Source organism: Haliotis asinina, chromosome 4, assembly GCF_037392515.1.
Source record: "Haliotis asinina isolate JCU_RB_2024 chromosome 4, JCU_Hal_asi_v2, whole genome shotgun sequence".
Lineage (NCBI taxonomy): Eukaryota > Metazoa > Mollusca > Gastropoda > Lepetellida > Haliotidae > Haliotis > Haliotis asinina.
The window spans coordinates 2,606,148-2,617,540 of NC_090283.1; the positions used below are offsets into that span (position 1 = coordinate 2,606,148).

The 11,393-nt window shown below is 40.4% G+C and overlaps 1 protein-coding gene across 1 annotated transcript; it reads right to left on the reverse strand.

Annotated features, from left to right (window-relative positions):
• Window positions 1-957: 957 nt before the first annotated feature.
• On the reverse strand, window positions 958-2,049 carry LOC137282138 (ankyrin repeat domain-containing protein 29-like). Its single transcript, XM_067813866.1, has 2 exons — window positions 2,043-2,049; window positions 958-1,511 (listed from the first exon to the last, which is right to left on the reverse strand). Exons 1-2 carry the CDS (start codon window positions 2,047-2,049, stop codon window positions 958-960), a joined length of 561 nt encoding a protein of 186 aa, XP_067669967.1.
• Window positions 2,050-11,393: the final 9,344 nt, after the last annotated feature.

The following is an 11,393-nucleotide window of genomic DNA, read 5'->3' on the forward strand; positions in this document are numbered from 1 at the left end:
CAAAGTCAGCCGCCTAGCCCGCTCAGCCACCACGACTTACTAAGAAAGTGAAATCCCAAATATGACATATGTTGCATTTGACCACTTTCTAAAATGGCATCGTGTAATCAGTACTCTCGCAGAAATAACCTACGGTTTAGTGGTATCACTGAGACAGAGGGGGAAAATACCGATAGGACTATAGTTTCACTGGCAAAAAAAATTGGGGTCAATATCAGAGAATGTGACATTGACATCAGTCATAGGGTACCAAGACGCCCCACCGCCCCACAAGAAAGTCCACGCCCAGGGCTTGTGCGATTTGTAAGCAACGCCACTAAGCGTCTGCTATTACAATCCCGGTCAAAACTGAAGAATGTAAAGAAACCGGGAAAACCAACAGTCTTCATCAATGAATATTTAACTAAACACGTGCTACTATAGCTCGTGACGCACGACAAATGGTTAATGATCACAAGTTTGAATCCTCCTGGGTCACAGGTGGGGTCATCTTGATAAAGCTCAAAGATGGCAAGGTCAAAAAGGTCGCAAATCCTACTCAGTACAAAGAAGCTTGTGATTCCACAAAACTTCTGACAACTATTAGCCTCAGTCATGAAGAGGTCGTAAAATCATAAATAAGTGTTCATTGTCTCGATCTAGAGACTTCATGATACTATGCATGGCTAACAATGTAAACAGATCTACTTGTTGACATACAGTGTTGTTCCATACCGACGATATACCATCAATAATTACAGTCAGTACTTACCTGATTATGCTTCCAAACACAACACAATGTCTGAAAATGTTCCCATTACTCCATTTGTATTTGCCTTCAAACAGATCCAATATTCTCACCTTCACACTGAATTATTAACAGCGTCGGTGTCAGTAAATGTTGGTATACCATCACTGTCTACATCAACACTTAACTTTCACTCAACTGTGCACCACGATGATGGACAGTTGATCATGTCACTTGCCTTTCACCACGTCGGCGGCTGTGTCCCCGTTGCTGGTCCTGGCGTCGATGCTCACCACGTTCACAGTCATCCTGTCTCCACCGACATAGGCCCAGTGAAGGATGTTGTCACCATCATCACTCACCAGAGACACATCAGCGCCTCGCTTCACAAAGAGCTCCACCAGATCTCTGCATCCCCGTCCAGCAACCTCCATTATCGGTGTCCGGTTCCCCGGTCCTCTACTGTTGATGTCCAGCGCGCCCAATGACAGAACTAACTCCACTGTTTTCCGATCTCCCCTCACACAGGCGTAGTGAAGGATGTTGTTACCGTCATCGTCCACCAGTGACACATCAGCACCTCGAACCACAGGCAGCTTCACCACATCTCTGTGTCCCAAGCGTGCTGCCTCCATCAGCGGTGTCCTCCCGACTCCATCTCTACTGTTGACGTCACCCCGACCTGTGTCCTGGATCCGCTTAACCTCTGCCAGGTCCCCCTTCCTGCAGGCGTCATGTAGGTCAACGTCTGCTCGGGAGTATCTGCGTACGGGAGTCCGTGTCGCTGTAACACAAAGTGAACTTTGTACACAGGTCGGACATCTTTATCTTACAGCTACATTGTTCACACCTTACACTGATGATACAAAACACCTATCCTTTCATACATCAAACGTGAACCAAAAACAACTTACTATACCGCAGTTTATTTACATGTGGCCTCAATGACTGCTCGTAGCACCTGCTGCCAGAGCGATCACAAGTAATCACAAACAGGTTTCGAGAAAAAAATTGATGCCGATGTAAAAAGTTCAACGCGTCCTACTCCATGTTCGTGTAGTTACTCCAGGTTGATAGTAAGATTTTCTAAAATATTAATAAATAATGATACCATATTCAATATTGAGCGATTTGTTTTTGTTTGCCGCCATGTAGCTGGAATATTGCGGAGTGCGGCGTAAAACTCAACTCACTAACTCACTTGTTTTTGTTTGTGATGATTGACCATTCAGGTATGGGTAATGTTGGAGAGTGAGTGAGTTAATATTTAACGTCACATCGGTAATATTGCAGCCATGTAGCCACGAAAACATACCTGACATAGAAATGGAATATATGTATATCATAAAAATGTAGACGAAGGACACTAAAACAACTAAAATATCGCAGTTAGAGTTTAAAACTAGCAGAAGTTAAAACCAATAGAACTATTTGGACAGTGCAATATAAAACCCGGCTATAGATCGCCAGCATCTGACGGTAGTTCTTCACTCTAGCGACCATGGGGACTTACAGTACCTCTGCTACCTGCACGGTCCCTAGGTGGACCTACATCATCCCCTCACCTGAAGGCGACTGTATGCAAGATAAGCCACACACTGAAATGACAGAAATACTAGCCCTAAAAATGTGGAAGACTAAACCTGACTTAAAATGTTTAATGTTGGACAGAAAATGGATACCAGCGGAGCATTCTGCAATTCAGTTTTTCATTCTTTTTATAAACCTAATTCTGATCACTGCCTTTAATGGTCATTATCCTTTCTACTTGCACCAATACCCGGTAAGAGGTTTTACTCCCAATGTAAAACCTGGGAATAGGTTTAACTAGATTTAAGTAAAACCTATTCCCAGGTTTTACTAGGAGTAAACCCTCGTCCCGAAAGTACCGGTTTGGAGCGATCAGCCACCGAAATCTGCATTCACAGGAAAGGAAAAACAAAAACTCTGACAACAGTGTTTTAATTGAAATTGAACGTCATTGTAACACTTCCGTGAGCGACAGTTTGTGTTGTACCGGAATCTCCCTCTGAAGTAGGAACCGACACTGTCGCAGACGTCTGAGTTTTCTTTGGAGCTGAACATGAGAGAACATCTGACGCCATTGCTTGTTGTTGATCACTGGTTCTCTTGTAAACCCTCACTGCCTCGCTTTTGTGACCTACAATAAAAGAATTCATCTTGATAAGTCATTTCAAATTGTACATAACCGTTTGAAAAGCAATTTATATGATATTGTAATCGCTTTGCTTGGGGCCATCATTGGGATTCGAACCCGGATCTTGGCATGTTAACCATAACACATGTTGACATCACAAGTTCTAGCATTTAAAATCGCCAAATTGCAATTTGGCCCAGTCACTTCAAGTTTCATTCGTGTTTTGCAGATATTCATTGAGTTACATACCAGTTTGTTCACAAATCTGTTGCTCGCTTATGTTTGCCTCGTAGAGACGGGTAGCAGCAGTGCATCTGAGCGAGTGGTTCGTTTTCCTTCCTTCAATTCCGGCTTCAGCACATATTCTCTTCACCGTTGTCTGGATTGTGTTGTGGCCCATGGGCGACTCTAGGTACCATTTTCCATCCTTAGGTTTCTTCATCGGGGTGAAGTAAAACGCATTTGCTCGAGTTGAAGATGGTAGGCTGGAAAGTTAAATTGTGTTGACATAGAATCAATTAAGTATGAAATGTTTGCATTTGTCATTTATATGCCCCTAAACCAATGCGTGCAATCATCATCAGGGAGTAAAATTATAAGACAATTTACATGCAGTATGGGTCAAGTCACCCGCATGATGTGATTAAATGAGTGGTATATCTAAAGAATGTATAACATGTATCAGAAATGTATCAGAAAACATCTAATACATACCAAAGTGACTTGTACTTCATGAAAAGGCGCACATAACATCGTTCCGGGTTCTTGGTATTTTCATACGCTCGCACCTTTTTCTCCTGCAGTTTCCTGTCTTTCACTCCCCCGGCATTTGTCTTAGAGACGTCTTCCACATACTGCAGGTACCTGCGGCCGTTCTGGTCTGTATGTGGGCCTGTAATCTGAGGTTGTTGGTGTAGTCTTAAACTCCGATGTTCCTTTCCACCTCTCAAGTTAAGTCCTGGAAAATAAAATTCCGTACACAATTATATAATGTTTATCTATTTTGGTCTTAACACGGGATTCAAAATATCCATCCAAACTTTGTTTGGTTTGGTTTGCCTCAAAGTGAAGTCGGGCATTTTGTTCCAGTTAATCACATTTATTTTCGATGTGAAGGTTTGATTGTAAATGCCAAAATTGCTAATATCCGACTTTTCGACAGGGAAATCAAATGCAAAATGCAACTCACCAGTTAAGTAGAGGACTGTGTCCAGGAGTTTTTGCGGCGTGCCTTCTCCAAGAGCCCCCTTCTCCCACAGAGTGTTCTCCTCGTCTCGAGTTATCACCTCTGTAGGTTTTCTCACGTCTGCTCCAAGACCAGCTGTGGACCTCTCACGCATGCATGCGTCCAGTGCCTGTCTGCTGTCCTGGAACTCTTCGCCTTCCATCAGATTGTAAGGAGATTTGTTAGCTTTCAAGTGTGACGCTATTGCCGTGAATAGCCCATACACAGTAACAGCTGGGTAGCAAGTCCCGTCCACTTTCCTCGCCTCGAATAGGAAATACTTTAGGGCTGTATTTATATCTTTAGCAGTCATATCCAGCAAGTCTTCAGTCAAGACGGACGACGACAGCGCGATGTTTGCATCCATTGACCTCGTCCGACGCTCTTCTTGCCATCGCCTGAATACTCCTTTCGCCCAATCATTTTTGTACCTTGTCGTTCTTGGAACACATCGAGATAATTTCCTTTCAATATCTTCCTCAGTCAAAGGTGCCGCGAAACGGAACAGAAAATCATCATCATCATCATCATCATCAGCAGCAGCAGCAGCAGCAGCATTGTCATCATCTTTCTTAAACTGCGACTGTGTTAAAAACATTTCGTCTTCGCTCTGGTTTGCCATGGTTAGCAATGAGCGGATTCAAGTAACCACGTGGTATATAACTGACTCACTCACAAAAAACACGTGCACTGCGTGAAAATCCCGTGCGTTTTCTAACTTGTGCATTAGAGTTGCGACATTGCTGTCATTCCGAATGTTCGCGGTATAGTGAGGTCCTAATTCCTTATAACGCAATATTTAAAATGACGGTTTATAAGCAAGAGAAAAAACTTCTCCTCAGTTTTCGGGATTTCCCTACCCCTCAGGTTTACATTCTCTACCAAAACTTCGGAGGCGTTTTTTCTCCTATACTTATAGCATCATTGAGTGTTGACATGTTCATCCCTGCTCCATAATGGGGAAAAGTTTACAACAATACAGGTTTAAAATAGGCTGTCTTGTGCAACCTGGTAAGGGTCACACAACTGTACATGGAATTTCAATTGGGAAACGAGGTGTTTGCCTGATTTTGAGGCTTACACCACTAACGCTCAACCTGTTGGTGGTGAACGGTGATGCAGAGACAAACCCGGGACCCCACACGTGACGGGCAACTCTATCAACTGTATCAGTGAAAGCCAGTGGCAGTGGAACTTCACAACAGTGTAAATACATGATCACTTTCATAATCTACTGAGCATTAAAATATCTGAAACTACTACTAACGGCCAAAATTAACAGTTAAGTGTTTCATGTGAATCGTATGAAATATGTAATGAACATTTGCACAGACTTCAGAGGATGAAATTGAATTGAGAATCTGAAACACAGTAAATCACCAGGAACTGATGGAACAGTAAGTAAATTCGTCATATCAACAAGACATTATATCACCCATTACTGACAGAGCTACTAAAAAACTGTTTACCAACAAGTGAACAATTCCCACCAGCTTGGGGAAAGAGTGTTATACGTCCTATCCAGTAATGTAGAAGTGTAACTGACCCCATCTATAGGGGATTATCTCTCATTGATTCATTGTGCAAAGTTCTGACAAGTGTGATCAATAACAGACTCAAACAGCGGTGTGATGATAATAACATTATTTCTGAGTCTCAAGCTGGATGTAGGCCTGCATATTCCACCATAGATCATATATTTATACTGCATGCCATGATACAGAAATATCTCGTGAAGAATAGAGGGAGACTCTACTGCCTCTTACTTTACTTCTCCAGGGGATTTGATTGTGTAAACCATGATGTTTTGTTCCGAAGTCTTCAACAAATTGGAATCTACGGTGAATTTTTTAACTTTATTGTATCAATGTATTCTAACTTACCAGCATGTGTCAGGACTTACCACAGTCTGTCAAATTATTTCAGTTGCAATATGGGGACAAGGACAAGGATGTATATTAAGCCCACGGATATTTGTAATCTTCATTAATCAGCTTATAACAAGAATGGAAGAAACAGGTGGAAGAGGTATATTCTTAAAAACCGACTGTCCAGGTATTGTTGGCCTCATGCACGCAGGAGATGTTTCACCTGTTTCAGGTTCTGCGAATCAGTTACAGAAGAAATAAATGTAGTTGAATCATTTTTTGATGCCACGAATGAACCTTAAAAAAATCTAAAATCATTGTCTTCAGCAAAGGAGACCCTCTCTGATACTATGGAAAGTGGTATTTCAAAGGTCAACAAATCCAAACTGTAAATGTATTTAAATATCTTGGAACATTGTTCACACCAACTTTATCATGGACAAGAACTAAAGCCACTAAAGCGCTATTGCCACTCAACAGACACCAGCAAACTCTTGGTTATTTAGACTTAAAGGAACTGTTCAAACTATTTGATAGTACGATAACTCCAGTATTATTTATGGTTCGGAAATGTGGGGAGCTAATTATTGTAAAGTAATTGAACAGGTTCAACTAAAGTTTTGCAGAAAATAGTCGAGGCTGAACAAGAACACTACTAGTAACCGTCAACAATGTGAATTTGTTAATAGTACCTTCAGTCAATAATACGGGCTGCGAGCCATCTGACACCTGGTTCACCACATCTAAAACACATTAAAGAGACATGTACAATCTTAAAGTCATAGTTCAAGCACTCACACTGTAGTTCTTCTGTATATCATTAGACCTATTTTCAAACTGCCATAGTTCTCATTAAGAAAATGCGTCTTAACAGGCAGTGCGTAAGTGTGCAACAAAAACATTCCATAATTCTGCTACGCTTTCCATCTTTTGAAGCTGATCATTAATTACATGTCATTACCATCAACACTCCAATACACTATGTGAAGGAAGATAATGCACTTCTTGTCACTCTAGTAATGTATCTCTTATTGAGGATGAATACCATGTAATGATGGTTTGTCTTAAGTACAGTCAAAAACGACAACTCTGCTTTCCTGATAACAGCAGCTATCCATCAACACTCAATACGTTTATAAACCTGATGTCTGCTGAAAATATTATAGATACTATGAAGCAAATAGGAAACTACTTTAGTAACGTTCTAAAGTTACGGAATTAATCCTGTATTACTAATATGACCCCGTATTACTAATATTACCCCGTATTACTAATGTTCCTCCTTGTAATTGCTACCATGCATGCGTAAAGGACAAGGTATGATAGAGGCCCTTATTGGCCCACAACATGTCATGATTATCAAAATTTTCCAACACGATAATTTTAGCATAAAAGCAGCTAAATTAATTGTTGAAGTTACCTCCAATTGCATTTTTATGTTGTTGGTGTTGTTAGTTTTCCTCTTTGAAGACCTCAAAGTTAACATATATATGGCTGTACTACATTTTCTGATTTTCAGAGTGATAGAAAAGTGTGAGCAAAAGCGTGACCCATCCCAATTTTTTCACCACATATATAGAAAGTAAATTAGAATGCACACCTAAAACATTGTGGTGGGTCAAGCTTTTTGCTCACATCAAAATCTTTAAAAAAGTACATTTTTTCGGTCCATGAAACTGCCCCATACAACATATCAAAAAATAAACATTGGCTGAAACTAACATCTTTAAAGACAATCCATCACATTTGCACATCTGTGCCATGATACATTATATTTTGGATGGTTTTGTGCTCTAAAATACACATATCAAACATCGTTATTAAAGTTTTCAATATCATAAGGCATTCACAAGGCTGATTTATGAGAGGTAAACACTGGTGTTTGGTTTTTGGTCTCTGTAGAAAAGTATGGAGATATCTGAAGATTTTCAAAATATGATCAAGCAGTGCTGTAAAGGTGAGAATCTATGTTATTATATAAGAATGTGATCATAGTTTTTCTATCATCTGTGTATCAAGCACCTTTGAGTCACCTGTCACTGTCAGAATAACACTGTCATTCAACAGGATTGCCATACATAAACATATGCATTTTCCAAGAACTTATGTACCTTGAGGTTTCCAATGGCATATTAGATTTCATTTAACCAAAATGACTACACTTAACTGTATGAAAAGGAGCTAGAATAAGAACATTGCATCAAGTCTAGCAGATGATGAACACAAGCAGACGTCAAGTCATACATAGTTGTAAAGTGTAATATATAAGCTTAAATTCACACTGGGAGGTAAAAAAATATGTAACTTAATGGTTGCAACAGTGGACTGCTGGGGTCATTTTGTTATCAGACATGCAGGTTCAAATCCATGTAACTTGTCTTTCCTTTTTTCAAAGTTTGTTTGTCAAGTCTACAATGTTTAACTAAACTGTTTCGCATCAAATCCAAATATTGTAATTTTTTTCTTAAGTTTTGTAATCTATGTTACAACACTGGTGAAACAAGCTTTAATTAACATCATGTAAATCTTTTCCTAAGACACTGACCATTCACCTTTTCAAGTCGGTCAAGTTGCCTTTGTTCCCAATATTTTAATTTCATATTTTATACATTTTGATCTACTTTAGGTTTATACACTTTTGAATACTGCATTTCCTGAGAGTGAATCGTAACAGGTAACTGGTAGTAGGGTTACTCACACCCAAATCGCCAGTTACGACAATACCTGCATATCATAATCAATATTTGCAAGAAAGGGATCTCATCTGTCACACATTTCCAATTAGAATAAACGCCGGCGAACATGGCATGGAAAAAAGAAAAAAACAGAGATTCATGCAGAATTCTCTATCGTAGAGAGTGAGTGAGTGAGTTTAGTTTTCCGTCGCACTCAGCAATATTCCAGCTATATGGCGGACGTTTGTAAATAATCGAGTCTGGACCAGACAACCCAGTGACCAACAACATTAGCAGCGATCTGCGCAATTGAGAACCGATGACATGTGTCAACCAAGTCAGCGAACCTGACCACCCGATCCCGTTAGTTGCCTCTTACGACAAGCATAGTCGCCTTTTATGGCAAGCATGGGTTGCTGAAGGCCAATTCTACCCTGGGACCTTCACGGGTCCTATCGTAGAGAAACTTTAAGACTTTCGCATTAGTTTAAGTTTATCGCACGCGTAGTCCACCCACACGCACACGAACACGAACACGCACTTGCAACATCAAATCATTAACAATACCTTTCTGTTATATTTCCCAGGTACCTATGATGCATTCAACATTATGCATCAATAACCACGCCCTGCAACACGTGCAACCTTTCTGTTTTTATCTCTGTCAGACGAACAAGTCCATTATGTGCAGCCTTTCTGTCTTTATCTCTGTCAGACGAACAGGTCCAATAAGTGCAACCTTTCTGTCTATATCTCTGTCAGACGAACAAGTCCAATATGTGCACCCTTTCTGTCTATATCTCTGTCAGACGAACAGGTCCAATAAGTGCAACCTTTCTGTCTTTATCTCTGTCAGACGAACAGGTCCAATATGTGCAACCTTTCTGTCTTTATCTCTGTCAGACGAACAAGTACAATATGTGCAACCTTTCTGTCTATATCTCTGTCAGACGAACAGGTCCAAAATGTGCACCCTTTCTGTCTATATCTCTGTCAGACGAACAGGTCCAATATGTGCAACCTTTCTGTCTTTATCTCTGTCAGACGAACAAGTCCAATATGTGCAACCTTTCTGTCTTTATCTCTGTCAGACGAACAAGTACAATATGTGCAACCTTTCTGTCTATATCTCTGTCAGACGAACAGGTCCAATATGTGCAACCTTTCTGTCTTTATCTCTGTCAGATGAACAAGTCCAATATGTGCAACCTTTCTGTCTATATCTCTGTCAGACGAACAGGTCCAATATGTGCAACGTTTCTGTTTTTATCTCTGTCAGACGAACAGTCCAACACGTCCACTCTGTTAATATTTTTGCCAGCCTGAAATCGCGTTTTGAAAATGCGCACTTTGATGCTCTATGCCCGCTGTCAGAGAGCAGTCATTTTCTCTCAAAAGGATGAGATTTAAGAAGTGCCCTTCTTGGTCTGCCGGAATTGGGAAGTGCGTTAATCTTGCTGGAACTCCAACTTACATTGTAGAACATTACAGAAGGTGTACCTCTAACAATCGCTGTCGGGCAATTTTTTTTGCGAGTTTTTGATAACAACTAAAGCATACATTATACCATTTTACCATAATTATGTTTCTATGCTGTCAAGGTATATTGCAGCAGCTGTCAAACATATGTTCCTATTTAGCACAAATGCTCACTGAAAATCTATCAAATGAATATTTTTATCATACTTAATAAGAAAATTGTGTCAGCATTATCGACACATGCAATAGTTCTTGTATGGCAGAACACGCACACTCTCTTCATCACACAGTGCACAGAGTAAAGCTAAATTCTACATATCAGGAATGTAAAACTGTCCGATGATGGGAAATACAAAACATATAGGGAAGTGTCCGCTAGCATCGTCACCAACACCAACATGTCAGAAGTCACATTCCCTAGGGGAAAGGCTCATGTAGCTCCTCCTCGTTATGAAGCTTGAGTGAAGGCGTGACAGTCCTCGCACTGCTCACAGCCATGAGATGTAGAATTTAGGTATTGTCACATAATCGCTAATATTGATGTCATGTTAAGAAACAACTCATGACTTCTGTTTTCGTACGTGACATGGCGTGCTTTGACAAGATTAGTATGTAATCGCCTTGAAGTCGATGAAGGTACAATGCTTTGCTGTATAACACAGGTATAGGACACCAGTGAAATCATGAAGTTAATTAACAGCAGGTGAGTGTGTATAAGTGGGATGTGCAGGGATAGTGACACGTCTTGCAACGGAAGTGCACACAAGTTAAAAATATCCTAAACAGAAAAACAGGAAGAATAAAGTTTAATGTGTATCTTAATATAGTTTTTTTTTCAGACAGTTTCCCTATTTTTGAATTCTTTCGAAAGACGTAGTTGTGCTTTCCCCAGCTGCCCACACAATTCAGTATCGTCAGACACAGACCAAGTTAGTTACAAATGAGACATTAAAACAGTCAATGCACTGTATCCACCTTCCAACACCAGTCCTGCTCTTGAGTGGACCAGGCGATATCTGATAGCACATGATTTCTGCGTTTTGTTTACCCACGGAGTACTAATGGAATAAGACAAGTGCTAGTCGGTACTTTATTGATGAACTGCACTACTTAGTGCCCCAAAATGTTAGTCATTTTGTTCAGATACCCTTGCCCTGAAGATGCGGGTCACAATCGCTCTTCAACAAATCAGTGTTTGTCGTAATACGCCGCGATTTAGGCCAGCCTTGCTGAAATGATTGACACATGTCATGGTATCCCA